The sequence below is a fragment of the Nerophis lumbriciformis genome, linkage group LG15 (assembly GCF_033978685.3).
Source record: "Nerophis lumbriciformis linkage group LG15, RoL_Nlum_v2.1, whole genome shotgun sequence".
Classification (NCBI taxonomy): domain Eukaryota; kingdom Metazoa; phylum Chordata; class Actinopteri; order Syngnathiformes; family Syngnathidae; genus Nerophis; species Nerophis lumbriciformis.
In genome coordinates, this window is record NC_084562.2 from 32,125,755 (window position 1) to 32,149,138 (window position 23,384).

Consider the following 23,384-nt stretch of genomic DNA (forward strand, 5'->3'; position numbering starts at 1 on the left):
ACCGCTTCATGGTACTTAACACAAAACAATCATCTTACTGTCCGCATGAATGCTGATGGTTAGTTAATTATAAACCTGGACCAATATACATCCACTCTTAACTGTCCCTCAGATGTGGAACTCCGTAGGAATAGTGCGAGGCTACAACGACGAGCAGGACAATGCCATCGACGTGGAGTTTCATGACACAGCCGTGCACCACGCCATGCACCTCACCAACATGCTGGGACACACCATGGCGGATATTTCCCAAGAGGCCGTACTATTGGCCTGCCCCAGCACGAATGAGCTTGCAAGGTATGCCCACTGATGCCCGGAGTCAGATAAAGTTGACAGGCGATCACTTTTTTTTCTTCAGCATTTGTCTTTCTGCCAAGTCGTTGTACCTGTTAAACATCCAAGTGGACAACAGCAGTTAGTGGGGATTCTCAAACTGGGGTCTTCGAGTCATAGGTCAGGGGTCTGCAACATTCTGTTAAAAAGGCCATAGCTATGAATAGGAACCACTATAAAATAAACATTTTTGGCCAATGACTGACCTTAGGGTTAGTGGATTTAAAATGTAATTGACTGCCACACATGGTAAATTCGCTTTAGCCACATGAAGTATACCACGCCTGCTGCTTATTTAAACAGCACATTGATCACATTTTCAAATCCATCCACTTCATGAAGGGATGCAAAGACCAAACCGACTAAGCTTAATAAATATGACAAGACTAAGCTTATTAAATATGACAACAGATACAGTGATACCTCAACTTACGAGCACTTTCTACAACTGAGCTTGAAACTCAAAACACTCATATCTCAAAGCCGCGCCGCAAATTGAAATGAATTGAAATCAATTTAATCCGCCATTCCAAAACACCCCACAATTGTAACATGTTTTAAAGGGGAAAAACTAACTTTTCGACAATAAATATTGTTTGATAAACATTACAATAGCATGTGCTACAAACAACTACAGTAGTTTTATAAAATAATGTTACAATATTGTTCAGCATAGGCTCCAGCAGCCCCCACAACCCCGAAAGGGACTAGCAGTAGAAAATGGATGGATGGATTTACCTTGGCAAAAGCGTTGTCTTGTTCAAGATGCTTCTTAACCGTTCAGTCTATTGAGTCAGGATTAGTCGGAACAAAGTAAAATATATTAGCAGGTAGCAGATATTTTAAATGTTTTTTTCGATGGTTGGAGGAATGTGTCAATTTCTGGGTGGCGCTTAAACACTGTCAACTGTCTAATCAAAACTGTTGTTTGTTCTATGTATAAACAAATCAGACACAACAATGTGCAACAATATATTAACTCTTTATTGCCTGAATGGTTTTGTTTCTTGTGTAAATGAAGCATGAACAGCAACGAGTAAGACTATATAAACGCTTTATTGTTTAAAGGGCACAAGCCTGTTACAAATATTACCGTACTTCAACTGATGGGGAAAATGCTCGTAACTCAAGGTATGCTCCAAACTTGAAGCAGAACAAGGAGCTGAGAGACAGCTCGTATTTCAAATTACTCGTAAGTTAATATACTCGTAAGTTGAGGTACCACTGTATATGGCATTTGCATTAATTTAGAACAATAATGGAAGGACAAAATGTGTCATGTGTCTTCAGGTGCTTGCAAATAAATCCATGAAGCCAAGGCCTAATTAAAATGGTTACCGTGTTGAATTGTCTGTCAACATCATCTCTTTGCCTTCGCAGCAAGTTGCAGTGCCTTCACTTCTCATCATGGGACACCAACAAGGAGTGGATGGTTGACCTACCCGAGGGTGAGGACGCAAAGGCGCTTTGTCTGGGTCAAGGCTGGGCAGCGGTTGCCACCAGCGCACTCATGGTCAGATTCTTTTCCATCGGTGGAATTCAGAGGGAAATCTTCAGCCTGTCGGGGCCTGTTGTCTGTATGACGGGACATGGAGAGCAGTTACTCATTGTCTACCACAGAGGTACTGTACAAATGCACATACATATTTTCACACATAGTTGCATTTTATTTTTTAAAGTAAAACAAGTGTTCCTGTGGGGATATGTCCAAGCTAAAAACATGAATGTGTTTTTTTAAAAACATTTACAACATAAAAAAGCAATAAATGAACCAGACTGGTATATGGATCATTCCACCAAATCATCCATCCATCCATTTTCTACCGCTTGTCCCTTACGGGGTCGCGGGGGGTGCTGAAGCCTATCCCAGCTGGATTCGGGCAGAAGGCGGGGTACAATGCTATTTAATTGTTATAACTCTCTCAATATAAACTTACATGTGTTTTTTTTACATTGACCGGGCGAACATGCTAAGCATTCGTTGCACAAACATACTAGCTTTGTTAGACAAGATCATAAACTGTATTGGACATTATAGTTTACATACGAAATGACCATTTCCATTTACAAAAGTATTATAAGTAATAAGAAAACGTTAATGCCTGACTTACCTATCAAGGAGGTAATTAGCAAGTTTGGTGTCAGATGAAAAAATCTTCTCCACCTTCAGTCGTCTCCATCTTTCAAAGTCATCCCCGATACAAATCCTCATTTTGCTCCTGGCTTTGTCATGAATAAGTTGAGAATCGTAACAAGGCCTTCTTAGATTTACTAAGGTCTGACATGTTTAGTAACTTTACCAGTGGTAGTAGCTCGACGAAGGTGGTGGTGCGTAACTGGTAACCTGGACGTGACACACTCGCAGACTTTTTAATTGGTCAAACGGTGGAGGGCGGGGCATCGAAATGAAAACAATAACAATATTTCAGAGCTGTAAATCAAATTTTTAAATGAGCATATAACGGCGGAACTACCGTTATCAGTTATAGAGGTATTCAAAAAGAACATGATGTATTCATGCCTTTTTACGGAGCACCTAAAGGGACATGGGGGAAAAACATTTTTAGATATGTATCTCGTGCGCACGCAAAATATTACTTGAAATCAATTTTTGGCAGCAACAAAGTGGCCATCTGGGTAGATATTTGTTCTAAAAAGGGTATTTCAACAAGTAAACAGTACAGTAGGTACTTGATTTTGATACATCTAGTGCTCATAAGGGTATTCTAGTAAAATACGCGTGTGTAAATATGCGATGTGTAAATATCAAAATATTATGTCAAATCACTTTTTGTCAGGCAATATTACATTTAATGACAATTTTACATAAATGAATACATCCAAACACGTTGTACATATTTATTATGTGCAAGAAGAAATAACAGTTACAATTGTGTGTATCTTCCAAACAAGAAAGAGGTTTTATCACATCAACATCGGACTAACAACACTCTTAAATCTCATTAATGCCACAGAAGAGGCAAACTGTCCTTTTCCGGGCACGATGAAGTCTTAAATAATGTCAAACAAGTAGCGATACAATAACCAGGAAGATAAAGTGTTTGTCTAGGTGACACACCAAGCCAAAAATGCGGGTTCAGCAAGCGCTGCGCGCCCCCGCGAAGAAAAGCAGGCATTCACATTTTGCCACAACACACATGGGGGAAAGTCCTAGTTGGAAATACAACCGAATTAACTCCTGGACTGGCATTTTCACACACACCTCAAACCACGCGCATGCATCCAATGCTTTCTCGTGATACATATCTCGTGTGCCCGAGAAACTATCACGTGCCCACGAGAAACTTTTGCGTGCGCACGAGATACATATCTAAAAAAAAATGTTCCCCCATGTCCCTTTAGGGGCTCCGTACCTTTTGACATATCAAGGCCATTTAATGATGACTTGACATGAAATTATTACATATGGCACCTTGAATAAAAATAAAGGTTTTGTTTATTTCTATAATTTTTTTTCTCAGGATGTAATGGCCCATGCTGCCTCTATCACATTGTACAGGCTAGTGAAGTATTTATGTTTTGTTTGTTTCTATATCCTGTTTCACCTGACAGGTACAGGTTTTGATGGGGAGCAGCTGCTTGGCGTGCAGTTACTGCAGTTTGGTCAAAAGCGGAGGCACATTATCAACGGCGAACCTCTCCCACTCTCCCTCAAATCTTTCCTTTCCTGGCTCGGATTTACTGCCGAAGGTACACACACGTATGATTTTCTTGACAAAACATAAATACAGGAGGTTCTACGTACAAGTTCCGCTACCCTGATAGTGATGTAAGAACACATGAAAACCATAAAATACAGTCATAAAAAGATTAATTCAAGAATTAAATGAAACAGTAGTAAAAAAAACAAAAAAACTTAATATTGTGGTTGTCTTGCACACTGGGAGAATAGTTGCAAGAAAAGGAGACACAGGCCTTTTGCTCAATAATGAGACCGCTATGCTGCTCATCTTTGTCTTAAAATAGTTGATGATTAAATTCGGAGGTATTCTATTTTGACTACTGACCTCGTAGTCAAATCGTCGGGCAAGCAAAAAAGAGAGACAGGCCTTTTGCTCAACAATGACATCATTGCGCTGCTCATTCTGTCCATTTTATAGGAGCAGATCATATCAAATGTTCAAAGATCATCTTTATCCTTGATGATGGTGGCGGCATTTGAGCTGCATTTTCCTACTTTCTGAGAATGTGAGTCATTTCTAGGGGTGTCTTAGAATAGTTGATTAGATTCGGAGGAGTCTGATCGGAATCATATTTGACTATGAAAGCCCTTAGTCAAAGACAGCCCTACTAATTTCACTTCACGCTTCACTTTCTTTGACATGCTGTGAAGGGCGCAACTCATGCTTAAAAAAATTATAAAGGGCAAGAAGTTAACTAAAAAGAACAAAAGTGACCTCCTTCCTCAGTTTAGCGACATGGGACTGCATATTTTTCTGCCTCTGTATTCTTCCGCCATGAACACAAAAGTAGTTATCTTTTTCTTTATGTGCAGTATTAAGGATTTATGGGCATACGTCAAAACAACAACAAAAAACGTAACAAAAGGACCAACTTTATTAATATTTTAAATAGGGCTGTCCAAAGATTAAATTATTTAATCGCGATTAATCGCATTGTTCACAGTTAACTCAAAATAAATGGCGATAATCGCTGATATAATTTTTCATAATTAATAAGTGTATCCTAGACAGATCATTTTCTAATTTTAACACCATGACTGGACAAATAATTTGCTTTAAATTAATGTGTTTTAAACAATATTCTTTTTTAAACATCTCAAAACAAAAAGGACAAACACACTTCTAATTAAAATACTTTTTTTTTTTTAAATACCTACAGTGTGTTGGTGTCTTGCCAGATTTTGTATTTTGTTGAAATACAGAATTTGTAATCCTGCTTTAAGAGCACTTGCATTCAGAGGAGGAGCTACACTTTCATGTTTAAATACCAGTTTCAAACATTAATAACACAAAATGTGGATTCTTACGATTATAGTTTGATTGTCAAAGAATAATGTAATCTGTGATATTTCTACCTGAATAAATACTTCTGATTCTCTGTGCATTATATGTTGTACAAGGTAATGGTCTTCATGTTGCTGCATGCCAATGTATTAACCTTCTCTTTTATTAACAAAATGTAATATTCAGCCTGCTAATCATTCTGTAATTGAGGACTCGACCAGAACATGTTATAAAATAATTGACACAATATTTCAGCCAACCAGAACAATACTGAAGGCCTCCCATATTCCTCAACTGACATACTGGAATTTTCTTATTTAGGTGCAAATATCACAGAATAACATTATAAAACCTTTTCGACTAAGCATCATCGTAATGTGAGACATTTTTATTTTGTTATTGTAGTTAAACCGGATGTATAGCATAGCGCTTTTATTTTGAAGCTGGAAAAGAGTGTGAATGGTTTCAGAAAGCGTCTTGACATGCTTTGATGTTGGATCAACTGTTTGCAACTTTCTGCCTACCGTTTTTAATTTCTGTTGAGCTTTTATGTCATCTTACTCACTAAAGCAGTCACAGTAACAAGCTACATTTTATGTTATCAGTGCACCTTAACTATAATCTAAACATGGAGGTGAAGCACCACCCTCCTCTGAACGAAGTGCGCAGCAGGCATTTGCTGCAGTGATGTCGCCTCGTCTCTCGGCGAAAAATGGTCTTTTCTTGTCCGGAGAACAACTTGCCATGGCTTTGAACCTGATATTTCCATAATGTGACCTTTTTTTTCGCCATTTCTGCTCATTATTTTATTGCTTGTGGGAAATCACTAACTAGCTTTAGTGAACTGCTGCCAAGTTTCCCCTGCTATAGAACGGCCCAAGGGTCAAAAAGGATGCGTGTGCCTTAATCGCCAGTTAGAAAAATAAGGCTTTCAAGGGGAACCTAGTTTTACAGTTGAATGTATTTAAACTACTATTAGTAATATGTGTAAGGCATCATTTTATTATTGACAACGCTTCATTGAGGTTGCCAGAACACCTAAAAGAATAGAACAAAACTCCGTATACAGGTAAAAGCCAGTAAATTAGAATATTTTGAAAAACTTGATTTATTTCAGTAATTGCATTCAAAAGGTGTAACTTGTACTTTATATTTATTCATTGCACACAGACTGATGCATTCAAATGTTTATTTCATTTAATTTTGATGATTTGAAGTGGCAACAAATGAAAATCCAAAATTCCGTGTGTCACAAAATTAGAATATTACTTAAGGCTAATACAAAAAAGGGATTTTTAGAAATGTTGGCCAACTGAAAAGTATGAAAATGAAAAATATGAGCATGTACAATACTCAATACTTGGTTGGAGCTCCTTTTGCCTCAATTACTGCGTTAATGCGGCGTGGCATGGAGTCGATGAGTTTCTGGCACTGCTCAGGTGTTATGAGAGCCCAGGTTGCTCTGATAGTGGCCTTCAACTCTTCTGCGTTTTTGGGTCTGGCATTCTGCATCTTCCTTTTCACAATACCCCACAGATTTTCTATGGGGCTAAGGTCAGGGGAGTTGGCGGGCCAATTTAGAACAGAAATACCATGGTCCGTAAACCAGGCACGGGTAGATTTTGCGCTGTGTGCAGGCGCCAAGTCCTGTTGGAACTTGAAATCTCCATCTCCATAGAGCAGGTCAGCAGCAGGAAGCATGAAGTGCTCTAAAACTTGCTGGTAGACGGCTGCGTTGACCCTGGATCTCAGGAAACAGAGTGGACCGACACCAGCAGATGACTTGGCACCCCAAACCATCACTGATGGTGGAAACTTTACACTAGACTTCAGGCAACGTGGATCCTGTGCCTCTCCTGTCTTCCTCCAGACTCTGGGACCTCGATTTCCAAAGGAAATGCAAAATTTGCATGGTTGGGTGATGGTTTGGGGTGCCATGTCATCTGCTGGTGTCGGTCCACTCTGTTTCCTGAGATCCAGGGTCAACGCAGCCGTCTACCAGCAAGTTTTAGAGCACTTCATACTTCCTGCTGCTGACCTGCTCTATGGAGATGGAGATTTCAAGTTCCAACAGGACTTGGCGCCTGCACACAGCGCAAAATCTACCCGTGCCTGGTTTACAGACCATGGTATTTCTGTTCTAAATTAACCCGCCATCTCCCCTGACCTTAGCCCCATAGAAAATCTGTGGGGTATTGTGAAAAGGAAGATGCAGAATGCCAGACCCAAAAACGCAGAAGAGTTGAAGGCCACTATCAGAGCAACTTGGGCTCTCATAACACCTGAGCAGTGCCAGAAACTCATCGACTCCATGCCACGCCGCATTAACGCAGTAATTGAGGCAAAAGGAGCTCCAACCAAGTATTGAGTATTGTACATGCTCATATTTTTCATTTTCATACTTTTCAGTTGGCCAACATTTCTAAAAATCCCTTTTTTGTATTAGCCTTAAGTAATATTCTAATTTTGTGACACACGGAATTTTGGATTTTCATTTGTTGCCACTTCAAATCATCAAAATTAAATGAAATAAACATTTGAATGCATCAGTCTGTGTGCAATGAATAAATATAATGTACAAGTTACACCTTTTGAATGCAATTACTGAAATAAATCCAGTTTTTCAAAATATTCTAATTTACTGGCTTTTACCTGTAGAATACCAGTTTATTAGTCTCACTCTATTTGGAGAAAATAATCCAGATTGATATTTAAAGTAAAAATGGTAAGAAAATCCCATCATGGTTGTGGACAAAGGTCATCTTAAACTTCATGACTTGATTCTTTTGTCATCCGGGTTGTGTTTTTTCAGGTACCCCATGTTATGTAGATTCAGAGGGGGTGGTACGAATGCTGAATCGCTCCTTGGGCCACACATGGACGCCCGTTTGCAACACCAGAGAGACATGCAAAAGCAAATCAGACAGCTATTGGGTTGTTGGGGTACACGAGAACCCTCAGCAACTCAGGTAAATCCTGTGTGTGGCGTGCACATCTGCATGGCACATTATAGATAACATATTCCTCTCAAGTGGAGTACAATGCAATATTTATTTGTAAAATATGTTTTTTTTCAAGATGCATACCATGTAAAGGATCCAGGTATCCACCCACCCTGCCCAGACCTGCAGTGGCCATCCTGCCTTTCAAGTTGCCTTTGTGTCAGACAACTACTGAGAAAGGACAGATGGAGGTAAACTTAGCAAATGAACAGCAAACACATATTATGTAATAACTTTTAAAAGTGAGTACATACCTCTCAGGGGACACTGTCAGATACACTTTGGCATTGCTGTACCCTCTTTCTCAAATGGCCGAAGCAGAAAGCTGCTCTACATTGAGCCTCAGATCTGATTTAAGGTTCCTTCTTTGAGTGGAATCTTTACTATAATTTTTCTATAATCATGCATGGTGTCCGGACTTTCTCCATTTAAAAGTGTCATCAGATAACCTGAATTTGATTCTGACTCATTTCATTTGTCCTGTTACAGGAACAGTTCTGGCGCTCAGTGCTCTTCCACAACCACTATAACTTCCTGTCGTCCAGCGGTTATGAAGTGGACGAGGATGGACAGAGTCAGTCGCAGAAAGAACAGCAGGAGCTGCTTATGAAGATGTTTGCGGTTAGCATAAAAGCTTTACAAATGCCTCATTTTATGCAATGGCTATCTTTCTTACCAAGTAATTGCTTTTTATTTCTCCAGCTGTCATGTAAATTGGAACGAGAGTTTCGCTGCGTGGAGCTGGCGGAGCTAATGACTCAAAATGTGGTGATGCTTGCCATTCGATACGCGTCTAGATCCAAACGCATGGTCCTTGCACAGCGCCTCAGCGAGATTGCGCATGAGAAAGCCACTCGGATTCAGGATGAAGAGCAGGAGGAGACCGAATATTGTGACATCAGGCAGACTTCATCTGGGTAATGCCAAAATATGTTCAAATAAATTCTGTCAGTCACTAACATGTGCTATATTTATACAGTGGAACCTGCTTATGTTGACAACCTCATTCAATCATAAATCGCTGTGTTGTTCCTAATACTGAAAAAAAGCCCCCTTAATTCGTCGTTAACATACAGAGTCAATTGTTTTTGTTGACATAATAGAATGCAGTCTCAGAATGTAGTCTCACATGTTGACATGTGAGACTCAAAGGGGTTATTACTATAAAAATGGGTCTGCCTTCCGCCCGATTGTAGCTGAGATAGGCTCCAGCGACCCCGAAGGGAATAAACGGTAGAAAATGGATGGATGGATGGAAAATGGGTGGATGGATGGATGGGTCTGTTTTAGGGATGGGTGATATGGCCTAAAATCTATAACTTGATGTACAGGGTGTCCATAAAGTCTCTTTACAATTTAAAAAACGTATTACAAAGGAAGTTGACAAGATTTGTTAACTAGATTTGGTCTAATATAATCAGTGGTTGTCAAAGTTGTTTTACCTCATTTAATATACCTATATATAGGCACCACTAGTTGCTTTCACTGTTCGCTGTAGCATAGCTTCATCAATGGTGGCAATGGAATAGAAGAGAATACCTGAAACACAACATTTCAATGTGATCACAAATTTTTAAAAAAACACTGATTTATAGTAAATATAGCAAATCCGGTTAAAACATCTTATCAACTGACTTTGTGATAATTTTTTTTAAATTGTAAAGATACTTTATGGACACCTGTGTATTGCCGCCTCTTGCAATAAAAATATACTGAATATCACAATATATTTTTGTTGTTTTAAATGACAATAGAACAATTACAAAATTGGTTACAAAAGCTCCTAAGCTGGCTGCTGACATGCAGTAACATTTTGTGTCTTTTCTGGTTGAATCTATCTACACTTCTGTTCAAATGTAATAAGCACTTATTCTTCTGTTGTTTTCATACTTCATATTATTTTTGGGGTATATTATAAATTTGGGTTCATAACCAATACCAAATGGTTAAAGGGGCATTATTGACCATAGCAATACTTAACATTTTTAAGATCAGTGAATGATTACATTTTTGATCACAATTACCAGTATAATTAGACAAAAACAGAGGATGCCGATGTAACTATATCAAGAAAATATTAAAATTATATCCTACTATTTGCTCAAATTTAAATCCTTAGTTTTTTGCCCTTAAAGTTCCTCTGTGACCAGGGACTTATTTCCTGACTTTGTAAAAAAATTACAAAAGCGATGATCGGCCCATCTTTCTTTACATTCAAGAGCTCTAGATTGTGGTTAGCGTATTTGAGCTATTCCTCGTCCTTCAGGAATAATAGTTGTAAGAAACATAGTTTATTTTTCGCCATGAAGGGCCATTAGCTGCTAGCGAGAATGCTACATTGCGTTGAGGTTGTGTTTGTTCGCTTTTCGATGTAAAACCTGCGGAACACAGCTATAATTAATTTTTAATGATATAACAATAGTATTAAAATCTGTATCGTTGACCAGATTTGTATATTTTTATCGTACATTGTCTATATTGCATAATCATTGTCAGTTTATGGTAAGTGTCATAGTATTGTTAAATTCGTCATTATCGTTGGGCAGCGTGAAGCAATAACAGCAACATAACTGTCTAGTTACAAAGCATTAAAACATGCTTCTCAGTGACTTCCTGTTCAGTGCAATAATAAGCTTTAAATAAAAAGCATGGCATCATCAACCTGGATTCTTCATTGGCAACTGACAATGCGACCATTTCCATTTTTTTAGATTGTTAGCCACTGGAATAAATATTTGTGCATTTAAAAAAGCTTTATTGTCATTGTAGTTAGGACATACAACACCATTACCACAGAAGCTCTGTTGGATACGAGAATAGCCTTTCATGAAAGCAGAAGAATCTAAATACAAATATGCACAAATGGACAAAAAACATTTAAAAAATCCTTAATTATCAGCCAAATGTCTCTGGACAAAGTCACAAGTAAATGTGCAGTCAATGGCTAGTTTTAGTTTCCATTTAATTTGTGTTGACAAATGCTTATGTCGGTCATCCAGTGTTGTTGACATAAACAAGTTCCACTGTATTTATGTGGAGATGTTTTATACTTGGTTGACATAATTGACAGGTATGACCAGCCTGAGGACAGAGAAAAACATCACAATAGACAAGAGGAAGAACCTGACCAAGAGCCCGAGGAACAAGAGGACCAAGAGGAAATGGAATCTGAAGATGGCGCAGTAGCCCCAAAACGTCAGTTGATTCTGAGCTCTATGCACACATTTATTGACAGTAGATCCTCCAACACACCGTGCTTATTGTGACTTGTGTCTGACGCTGTAGGTCTCAACCCGTTTGCCAAAGTGACAGGATCACCTTCAAAGCAAGCCACCCCACCCAGTAAGTTAGATTTCAATGGAGAAATGTTATCTTCACTAATGACCAAAAAAAAATACTGTGGACTAATGTAGAGTAATTGGAATTATAAGATGGTGGTGGAAAACCCCCAATTTTGCATTTTTGTCTTTACTGTATATTTCACTGATACTCACTAATAGTGTGCGTTGGTTTTGATGTCGGCGCACAATAGATATCTCTGACGCACATATACTGTATACATATGTGTATATACGTTGGGTCAGGAAAAACACAAGAGGCTATATCATCCCTACAAGCCTGTTTCACAGGTTTCCCTTTATATACATGTGTATATATGTATATAATATATACTGTATGTGTGTGTGTATGTATATACAGAATGTGTGTATATATGTATGTGTATTAGGGCTGCAACAACTAATCGATTAAATCGATTATAAAAATAGTTGGTGATTAATTTAGTCATTGATTCGTTGGATCTATGCTATGCGCATGCCAGAGGCATTTTTTTTATATACCGGTATATCATGTTTTATTTATTTATTAAAAAAAATAATAATAATAAACCTTTATTTATAAACTGCAACATGTACAAACAACTGAGAAACAATAATCAAAATAAGTATGGTGCCAGTATGCTGTTTTTTTCCCCCAATAATATACTGGAAAGGATAGAAATGTAGTTTGTCTCTTTTATCCGATTATTAATCGATTAATCGAAGTAGTAATCGACAGATTAATCGATTATCAAATTAATCGTTAGTCGCAGCCCTAATGTGTGTATATATGCTGTATGTATGTATGTGTGTGTGTGTGTATATATATATATATATATGTATATATATATATATATATGTATATATACATATATATATATATATGTATATGTATGTGTGGGAAAAAAATCACAAGACTATTTCATCTCTACAGGCCTGTTTCATGAGGGGGGTACCCTCAATCGTCAGGAGATTTTAATGGGAGCATTCGCATACCATGGTTTATATAGGGCACAGAGTGGGTGGGTACAGGCTGGCCTAGGGGCGTGGTGATTGGCTCATGTGTTACCTAGGAGGTGTTTCCGTCTATGGCGGCATGTTGTTACAATTTCGCTGCGCTTGTTGAGGGATGACAGGTCTGGACGGTAAATAATAAACAGTTTCTCTTTCAAGCATAGGTTGCATCTTTTATTACCACTATTGTAAGGTGTGCTGGATGCAAGAATTTGCCATGTTATTGAATATTCAACATTATTGTCTTTGAGGTCCCAAATGTGTTTGCTGAGTTCTGTGGTATTTCGCAGGTTTTTGTTCCTGAAAGAAGCCTTGTGATTGTTCCATCTGGTTTTGAATTCACCCTCGGTTAATCCTACATATGTGTCGGATGTGTTAATGTCCTTGCGTATTACCTTAGATTGGTAGACAACTGATGTTTGTAAGCACCCCCCGTTGAGGGGGCAATCAGGTTTCTTTCGACAGTTACATGCTTTGTTGGTTTTGGAGTCGCTCTGACTGGGGGTCGACGGCTCATTTGCAATTGTTTTGTTGTGGTTTGAGATGATTTGTCGTATATTGTTCATGCAGCTGTAGCTCAATTTAATGTTGTTCTTGTTGAATACTTTTCTTAGGTTGTTGTCTTTGGGAAAGTGTTTGTCAATCAGATTGAGGAATTTGTGTCCAATGTTCGTTGAGACGTTTTTGCTGTATGGGGGGTTGTACCAGATGATGCCGTTTCGTTTTCTGTTCTTTTTTGGCTGGTTTCCTGGCGTGGGTTCATAGGTGAGGGTGAAATTGTATCCGCTTTCATCAAGGGCTTTTTGGTACGGGGGGGTTGCTTGGTCAAATTCAGCTTTGCTAGATGACAGCATCGATAGCCTTTTATTGATTCCGGTAGGTATTCTTCTCGTGGTGGTGGGTGGGTGGTTGCTGTCATGGTGCACGTATTGGAGTGTTGTGTTGGGTTTCGTGAATGGTTGGTAGCTGTTATTTCTCAGGTTGAAAGTGACGTCAAGGAAGTTGACGGTTTGCTTGTTGGCTTCAATCGGGATCCGTAGGCCGTTCTCTTTGAAAATTTGGCATATGCGCTTCTTGGTATTCTCGCTGCTCCTTGGCGAGGCGCGACACACTGCCAGTCCGTCATCACGGTAAATACCAAGGTTCAGATTGAGGCTAGCGAGCTGGGAGAGGAGGAAACTCCCAACGAGTTCACACGTTTCTGCTCCGTCAAAACTATATATAACTACATATATATATATATGTATGTATGTATGTGTGTGTATGTATTTGTGTGTGTATATATAATAGGGCTGTCAGCCTTAACGCGATAACGCATGTGATTAATAAAAATAAATGGTTGCGTTATCAAATATGAATGATGATTAATCACTTCAGGGTTGAGACTTAACCCGGAAGACGCGTGCATTTGTTAGTCTGTGATCACGATGAGAGACGGCCAATTTCGCTTTAAAAACAGAACTTTAGATAAAACTAAGGTACTTGTTGGTATAGCAGTGACAAATGTTTTTATCATTGGCGCACATCAAGTTTGAAATACCATCTTAAAGCGAAACACGTACTTGAAGGTGACGCCCACAGTGTTGTCAATCCTCTTGACGACTTATTTTGTAAACAGCTACTAGCGACAAATCTAGTGATTTTTCCCGGAGATATTGGAGACTTTTTTTGTGTCTTGGAGACTCTTAGGTGAAATGCAAGCAGTCCTCAGCGAGCAGTGACGGCTGCTGTCGGTCACGTGGTGCTGCTGCGTCGATAGCTACATGCTAGCATCAATGCTAGCTACATAGACAAGAAGCAGAGGAGAACGCTATGCTGGCAAACTTTACTGATTCAATGTTGTCAACAAAAGTAGCACAGTTAAGTTAAACATATGCCTTTGCTAAATGGACAGCCATCACATGCAGGACATCTAACATCTGTGAAGACCAAGTCCTACAAGAAGAAGTCATTCATATCACCACAGCTGATCTGTGGTACAATACATTGGAGAGGCACAATTACAACAAGGATGAACCAACTGTACTACGCAAACAAGAGCATCATCTTGCTACTACAGTGTGTGAATTTATTTTGCTTCCTGGAGAACGTTGTACATCTGAAAGTACCGTAATCACAACAAGCTGGGGTCGCATATACCAAAGAAAGAAATCAGCATTGCCATCTGAAAAACTTAAACAAACTTGTTTGTTAAACAATTGCTTAAACTAAAGAAGAGTAAATTGTGCAGTATGTTAAGTTGTTTATGAGTGCGTTTTCACATTATCGATTAGTAACTGAACCTTGTTTGCAAGATTATTGCAAATTGCAAAATACTTTCAAAATGTGAACTTAATTTTTACGATACTTGTTTTCACCAAGGTTTGAGCAAATCAATGACAGTTCAGTAAAACTTTAAAAAAAACGTTTGTTTGACATTCTGACTACTAAATTGTACTTGTACCCAAATATTGGAGTATTTTCTTCAGCAAATGTTATCTATGCAAGCAAATAATAACCAGTAATTAATTGTAATTAATCACAGGTTTAGAGTATGATTATTCTGATTAAAAAATAATCACTTGACAGCCCTAATATATATACATATATATATATATATATATATATATATGTATATATATGTATGTATATATATGTATGAGGTGGCGACTTGTCCAGGGTGTAGCCCGCCTCCGCCCGAATGCAGCTGAGAAAGACTCCAGCACCCCCCCGCGACCCCGAAAGAGACAAGTGGTAGAAAATGGATGGATGGATGGATGTACTGTATGTATAGCTGTACATTATGAGTGCAGAGCAGAAATCAATGAATTGCAAAATATTTAATGATAACTAGTTCTGTATTCTAATAATGCATCTCTCAATTTTGTTTTCCAGCTGGTAAGCTTGGCCGCTCAAACCCTTTCAAGGTGAGATTTGTTGATAATATAAACCATGTTTCTGGTTATGTATAGGAAATATTTTTTTTTAAAGGAGACTGTTTCGTTGTGCTTCTTTATACAGGTTTTTTGTGCGGGGAAGTCCTCCTCTGCTTCTGGTCAGCCTCGTGTGGCAAGCATCTTGGACAACATGACGTCCAACAGGAAGTCAGCTCCACTCAGTGCATCTGCAGGAAAGTCAAACAAAAGCACCGTCCTCAAACCACTCCCCCCCAGACCAAAGACCAAGGTACTAACGCACCAATAGTTAACCTTCTTTTACGTATTGTTTTTAAATGGTTACACCAAGCCATATCTTATTGAGATGCTGCAGCCTTATTCTCCAAGCAGGACCCTGAGGTCTTCAGACCAGCTCCTCCTGGCTGTGCCTAAAACCTAGCTCAAAACCAGTGGAGATAGAGCCTTTTCAGCGGCAGGGTCTAGACTGTGGAACAGCATTCCATTATCTATTAAATTTTCCCAGTCCCTAATCCAATTTAAATCTAGGCTAAAAACATATTTTTACTCCCTTCGGCGTTCGAGTCCATTTAGGCAGGATATCTTGGTCGTTTTATGTCTTGTTTTGTACAATTGTATTTATTTATTACATTTTAGTATTTGTATGTGATATATTTTGCACTTATTTTAAGGTATATTTTACTATTGTATTGTATTCATCCTTCTGTGTTACAATGTACGGTAAATGTGACGCTGCTTGCACAATTTTTTTTTAGATTGTTTCTTATGTCTGTACAGCACTTTGGCCAACTGGCTAAATAAATGACTAAACTGAAACTGAACTTAACTGACCTTTAGCATTAAATAATATTCCAAAAACATTTTAGTCACAAGTATGTAAAACCGGAGGGACAGGAATAACAGTAAACAAGTCAATTCAAGTTATATTTTAAAGAAAAACAATTGGATAATTTAGTGTACCAACCAACACTCCACCCCCAACCTGACACTGTTTGTGTTACCCATTATCTATTGTATTATATATAATCTACTATATATAATCATCTCTTGCTGTGTGCAACACAAGACATACAGCAGTATACATTGAATTTCCCTTCACTGTATTTTTATTAGTTTAATAAACCAACTAATAAGTACAAATCAGATTTTTCAGCATGAATATAATTCATTCATGTTGGTTCTTATATTAGTTACCATTAGTTGCCATCATATATACCGGTAATCATTATCCGAGACAAAATAATAGAAATCAATCAATCAATCAATCAATCTTTATTTATATAGCCCTAAATCACAAGTGTCTCAAAGGGCTGCACAAGCCACAACGACATCCTCGGTACAAAGCCCACATACGGGCAAGGAAAAACTCACCCCAGTGGGACGTCGATGTGAATGACTATGAGAAACCTTGGAGAGGACCGCATATGTGGGTAACCCCCCCCCTCTAGGGGAGACCGAAAGCAATGGATGTCGAGTGGGTCTGACATAATATTGTGAGAGTCCAGTCCATAGTGGATCCAACATAATAGTAAGAGTCCAGTCCATAGTGGGGCCAGCAGGACACCATCCCGAGCGGAGACGGGTCAGCAGCGCAGAGATGTTCCCAGCCGATGCACAGGCGAGCGGTCCACCCCGGGTCCCGACTCTGGACAGCCAGCACTTCATCCATGGCCACCGGACCTGTGCCCCCCCCCTCAAGGAAAAGGGGAGCAGAGGAGAAAAGAAAAGAAACGGCAGATCAACTGGTCTAACAGGGGGGCTATTTAAAGGCTAGAGTATACAAATGAGTTTTAAGATGGGACTTAAATGCTTCTACTGAGGTAGCATCTCTAATTGTTACCGGGAGGGCATTCCATAGTACTGGAGCCCGAATAGAAAACGCTCTATAGCCCGCAGACTTTTTTTGGGCTCTGGGAATCACTAATAAGCCGGAGTTCTTTGAACGCAGATTTCTTGCCGGGACATATGGTACAATGCAATCGACAAGATAGGACGGAGCTAGACCGTGTAGTATTTTATACGTAAGTAGTAAAAACTTAAAGTCACATCTTAAGTGCACAGGAAGCCAGTGCAGGTGAGCCAGTATAGGCGTAATATGATCAAACTTTCTTGTTCTTGTCAAAAGTCTAGCAGCCGCATTTTGTACCAACTGTAATTTTTTAATGCTAGACATAGGGAGACCCGAAAATAATACGTTACAGTAGTCGAGACGAGACGTAACGAACGCATGAATAATGATCTCAGCGTCGCTAGTGGATAAAATAGAACGAATTTTAGCGATATTACGGAGATGAAAGAAGGCCGTTTTAGTAACACTCTTAATGTGTGATTCAAAGGAGAGAGTTGGGTCGAAGATAATACCCAGATTCTTTACTGATTCGCCTTGTGTAATTGTTTGGTTGTTGGCATGAACATTTATGCAACATGTACAATTATTGCTCCTGAAAAATGATCTATTTACTTTCCAGTCACAGTCTACTCTGCTGCAAATGACCAGTGCAAAGGCAGCCAATAAGAAGACCCGGGAGAGTTTGGAGACGTCTGTAGAACAACAGAAGCAACCCGAACTCCCAACAGCTCCCCCGCTGGCCGACAACCCAGAAACTAAAAGGTACAAAATAAGAATACAGTGGAACATATTTATGACAGGCTAACCATTGCTTATGACTTTAGCCAGAGACATAAGGAAAATGGGCTATAATAAACTTTTTTTGTTGTCAACATGGTTTTCCTCCATTTGTGCATATTTTTATTGACATTTTTGGTGGTCATATAATATTTTAAAATCTTATCTAACATAGCTGTTGCCCCACTTTTGTTTTATGTCTTAACTATGACAGTAAAATGTTATACTGGTGGACTAAAAGAAAAGAAAAAACGGGTGCATTTTTGTTACTTATTCCGATTGAATCCAGGTTACTTAGCTTACTTTGCACTGAACAGGAAGTTACTGTGTGTAAGTTTTAATGCTGTGTAACTAGTCAGTAGACTTAGACTTCCTTTTTATTGTCATTCAAATTTGAACTTTACAGCACAGATAAGAACGAAATTTCGTTACATAAGCTCATGGTAGTGCAGGATAAAAAAGCAATAAGGTGCATATATAAATAAATAAATATATATAAATAATATATTTAATATATATATAAAATAAATAAATATATATAAATAAATAAATAGATTACTGTACAGTAGTTATGTTGCTGATGTCGTTTCACGCTGTTTAGCAATAATGAGGACGTTAACAATACGTCAACATAAACTGACCCATTTTTCATTAAAATAATTCCTTGGTTGTCAACTTAAGCGGGTACTTTTCAATAATAGGAACACAGTGGACCGAGATTTGATGAGTTAGTTGACATACTGTAGATTAGTTGTCAACATAAGCGTAGCCAACCTAAGTTTGTACAACTGTGTACAACTTTTTTGAAAATTTCGAATTTTAAAAATTATTAGATAATAATCACACCTTTTTTATTGCTCATTCAAAATGCAGAATTAATGCTTGTTCTTGCCAAGCTAAACATGTGATTTAAGAAGCACCAACTTGTGTCTTTAAATGCCTTTTCTGTGGTTATTTGCTAAAGGCCAAGTTGCCAAAACAGCTTGATGAAAAGAGAAAGGATCTTCTTCTCACTTTATACTTTTGTTGTGCATCAGACCCAAAACAGGCTTTCAACTTTGGTCAGAAGAGAATAGGAAGAACATCATAGCAGACCACCCTGACCTGGAGGAGACTGACATCATCAAGGAAGCAATGAGTCGCTTTAGATGCCTGTCAGCTGAGGAGCGATTGGTAGGAAACACAAATATTTGCATTATATTTGCCGCTTTAGAATCCCACTTTGCACAGAGTTTTTTTGGGCTAATTTTGTTAGAACCCAATACCTAATGCATCCGCTCAAAAAACATGAATGTGCATATCAAATAATCAATCAATCAATCAATTCCTTTATTGTCATTGTCATAATAACACTTAAGTCATACATCCCCCATCCATCCATTTTCTACCGCTTATTCCCTTTGGGGTCATACATGTCAACGAGATTTTGTTTGAGCTTTGTCCAGCAAGATGCACTGCGTTTTCCTGCTCAAATGAGCGAACTGTTGAAAATAGGAATCGGGGGATTACTTTTCACAAGTAAGATTTAACATTAACGTATTATTGGTTGTATTTTGTGAGAAGAATATTACATTAACGTTTTATTGGTTGTATTTTGTGAGAAGAATATTACCACAGAGTTGAGAAGGAGCAAAGATCTTCAATATGTGTATGTGAAAATCACAAATAAATCTTCTGGGGGAGGATGACGCCCCTACTGGGGTTTGGTTTACAAACTTTCAGCCCCACCTAAAACAAAATTCACCAGCCGCCACTGATTACAATGCATTCTCTAGGCAAAATATAAGACAATACTTTCTTAACAGTATAATTGTAACCAGGAATAAGTCTTCAAGTAACAATATTCAAATACTAACATTGTTGGGTAAAACAGAATTTGGTTTTATTCTGAATCCAGTGAAACAGATTGGTGGTTTTAGCTGATATAAAGACTTTCAGGTGTTTATGTTTAAGTATTTGCAGACGCTTTTATCCAAAGCGACATACATAAAAAATACATATAAAACAATCACTGTAAACATTATCATTTAAGGGAAGTATGTAATACAAAGTGTCAAGACAGAATAAACTCTCTGCAGCTGCAGCAACAGAGATACAGTCTATAGGTCCCTAAGATATATAGATATCTAATATTGTTTATGTAGGATATACGCATGTATATATAACCTAATCATATTGTTTCTTGAATTTAAAAATAGCTGACCGTTTTTTTCCTCCTTCTCTGGGATTATATTCCCAGTTTTGATCTCGGACGTCTGGTCACTTATAGAATATAAGAATATTCTATTACTGTAAAGCAAACTATGAATAATAAAACACGCCAAAACATGTGTCCTTTATCATAGCTACACGTATGACAAAAAAGCGCGTGAAAATCAGTGGTATTCAGTGAGGTCAAATGAATTAAATGCGCTGACAGTTCATTGCTCCTGCCAAATGAATTGCACTGAGTGGAGCGGATCACCACTCCAAGATGGCGGCCCAGCGTCTCGTCTGCGCCAGTAGGCAGTAGCGCTCGATGCTGCGTCTACTTATAAGATGTCTATGGTTTTAACGTTAGCAGTGAGTTTACAGCCTCACTGATTCAACTACACAGCAAATAAAAGTCACGTTACTTAGCCAATAAACGTTAGCTTACATTCAAAACTTACCCTTCTTTGTGCAACTTCAAATTTCGAACGAAGTTGGAAGTTGTTGCGTCTCCGTCTGTAATATTCGAACTGCATGTTTTGCATACTGCAATTCGTTTTTTGTTGACCAAGTCGTAGTTTTTATACCCGAACAAAACCAACTTTAGCATAATTTTTTCTCACTGGCACGTTGTTTGACAACTCTTCTTTTTGGTTGTCCTGCAATTTGATTGGATGAATGCTGTGGGATGAAAACAACGTAGATCTAATTTGATTGGCTGTTGTACTGAGAGCACACACGCTGACAGACACACACGCTGACAGACACACACGTACAAAATGGAAGATACGGAGCGCTCCTGAATAACTTTTTAATCTTTGGGTTTTGGGGAGAGTAGCAAGTCATGTCAAGTCAAAAGGCTCAAGTCCAAGTGAAGTCACAAGTCATTGATGTTAAAGTCTAAGTCGAGTTGCAAGTCTCTTTACATTTTGTCAAGTCGAGTCTAAAGTCATCAAATTCATGACTCGAGTCTGACTCGAGTCCACACCTCTGGCGATTTGTAATGGTACAAGTTAAAACTGCCTCAATGACTCACGCAAGGTTTGGGAAAATGTGATGTGGTCACATGAGACCAAAATTAAGTTCCTTGGCATCCACTCGACCTGTTTGGATCTAAAGAAATATTGAATATGAATGAGCGCAACAACAGCATTTCTACTGTCAAATATGGAGGTGGGAAACTTCTGTTTTGGGCCTGTTTTTCACACCAAGATCCCTTCGAGAGATGCTTGCAACTAGGGCTGCAACAACTAATCGATTAAAATCGATTATAAAAATAGTTAGCGATTAATTTAGTCATCGATTCGTTGGATCTATGCTATGCGCATGCGCAAAGGCTACTTTTCCTTTTTCTTTTTTTCTTCTTTCTTTTTTTTATAAACCTTTATTTATAAACTGCAACATTTACAGTACAAAAATCTGAGAAACAATAATCAAAATAAGTATGGTGCCAGTATGCTGTTTTTCCCCCCAATAAAATACCGGAAAGGATAGAAATGTAGTTTGTCTCTTTTATGCGATTATTAATCGATTAATCGAAGTAATAATCAACAGATTAATCGATTATCAAATTAGTTGTTAGTTGCAGCCCTACTTGCAACACAAGAAACGTCTGATCTCGAGCTATCTAGATCTGATGTTATCGCCACAAAGTGTTTTTCTTGGAGATCAACTACATATTTCTCTCAAAAATACAAATTAATTCATTAATGATATTCTGTATATTTCTGTTGAAATAAACCTAACAAATCATTTTAGACTGTCCATATCCTGTCTGCGCTGGCAGACCGAGATGGGCGTTGGGCGCGCTAACCTGATCCTGACCCTGCATTCATCAATCTTCTCAACAGGCAGCTGCATGACGCGCTACACCATGGGCAGAACGTGGATGTGAATTGGTGGGGGAGGGACACTTGTTGCCTGGAAACCCTATTGCCTGAGATCTGGCACTGAGGGCACAAAGCACTGATCTCGAGATAAAACTGCGAGACAGTGATGCGGGCAGATTTAACTGGTTTTCTGTTCGGGCTGGATTAGAATCTCTTTTCCAGACTGTCAGCTGGTTCCCGTGACATTGAATGAAACCGTTTTACAATTGAATCTGTCCATGCTGACACAGCTAATACAACACAGGGTTGCGTCACTGACTTGTTGTCCCAATCTTACCGGCGGGCGCAGTTTTGTATTAAATTTGAAATCCAAAAATAGTAAAACTAGTTAGGGTTGTGCGATATATACGATGTAAATGATATACAGTACATTTGGCTGAGGATAGAGCTTTAAATACTGTCGATATATCATGAAAATTAATGTTGATGACACATAGCTGTGTCCTGCAAATTTGGCCGACAAACGAACAACGCAATGTAGCGTCCTCGCGAGTGAGCTAGCGGCTAACGTCCCTCCTCAGTGTAAGTCACTAATCCTCGCCTCTGTGGTGACAAAAAAATACTACGTTTCTTGTGCATATCATTATCACTGGAGGACGAGGAATAGCTAAACAAGCTACACTACACACCATAGGAGAATAGAGTAAGCCATGCTAAGTTAGAGCTCTTGAATGTAAGCAGGGGTGGGCAGATCAATACAAATATCGACAGCAACAAAGTAGGGTTGTCCCGATACCAATATTTTGGTACTGGTACCAAAATGACCTAAAATGAAAGAAGTGTAAAGAAATAAAACCAGGGTCAGAAAATGTTTCAAAAGAAGGAACATTAATCCTCCACAAAAACTGGAACTTCTTTCTCTTCATACTGTTAACTAGCTGCACATGCTGGAATAATTCATTTATTGACAGTGCCGTGGAAAGCCGATGTGTTTAATTTGCAATTAAGTAAACACAGTCTCAAAGAAATATATCCGGCTGAGGCACTTTCTGATGAAACATCCACATTTTGATGTCCGGACCCTGAGACTTTGGGTTCTTGAAACTGTGGCCCTCTTCATTATGTAGTTGAATAGCCCTGCCTTAGACTCTTAACAGGAAGTGAGGATTATAGTTCTAGGCATTAAGAAAG

At 38.6% G+C, this 23,384-nt stretch overlaps 1 protein-coding gene across 2 annotated transcripts in view; it reads left to right on the plus strand.

Moving 5' to 3' along the window:
• wdhd1 (WD repeat and HMG-box DNA binding protein 1) overlaps window positions 1-23,384 on the plus strand; it is an 88,534-nt gene that overhangs the window by 49,535 nt on the left and 15,615 nt on the right. For both annotated transcript variants that reach the window (XM_061975055.1, XM_061975056.1), the window contains exons 12-25: window positions 1-11; window positions 113-297; window positions 1,714-1,955; window positions 3,907-4,044; window positions 8,134-8,290; window positions 8,400-8,514; window positions 8,813-8,944; window positions 9,026-9,240; window positions 11,394-11,518; window positions 11,609-11,665; window positions 15,529-15,560; window positions 15,655-15,819; window positions 18,017-18,159; window positions 19,212-19,347. The exon at window positions 1-11 is cut by the window's left edge. In XM_061975055.1, the coding sequence (XP_061831039.1) occupies window positions 1-11; window positions 113-297; window positions 1,714-1,955; window positions 3,907-4,044; window positions 8,134-8,290; window positions 8,400-8,514; window positions 8,813-8,944; window positions 9,026-9,240; window positions 11,394-11,518; window positions 11,609-11,665; window positions 15,529-15,560; window positions 15,655-15,819; window positions 18,017-18,159; window positions 19,212-19,347 (1,853 nt within the window). The remainder of the gene's footprint in view (window positions 12-112; window positions 298-1,713; window positions 1,956-3,906; window positions 4,045-8,133; window positions 8,291-8,399; window positions 8,515-8,812; window positions 8,945-9,025; window positions 9,241-11,393; window positions 11,519-11,608; window positions 11,666-15,528; window positions 15,561-15,654; window positions 15,820-18,016; window positions 18,160-19,211; window positions 19,348-23,384) is intronic.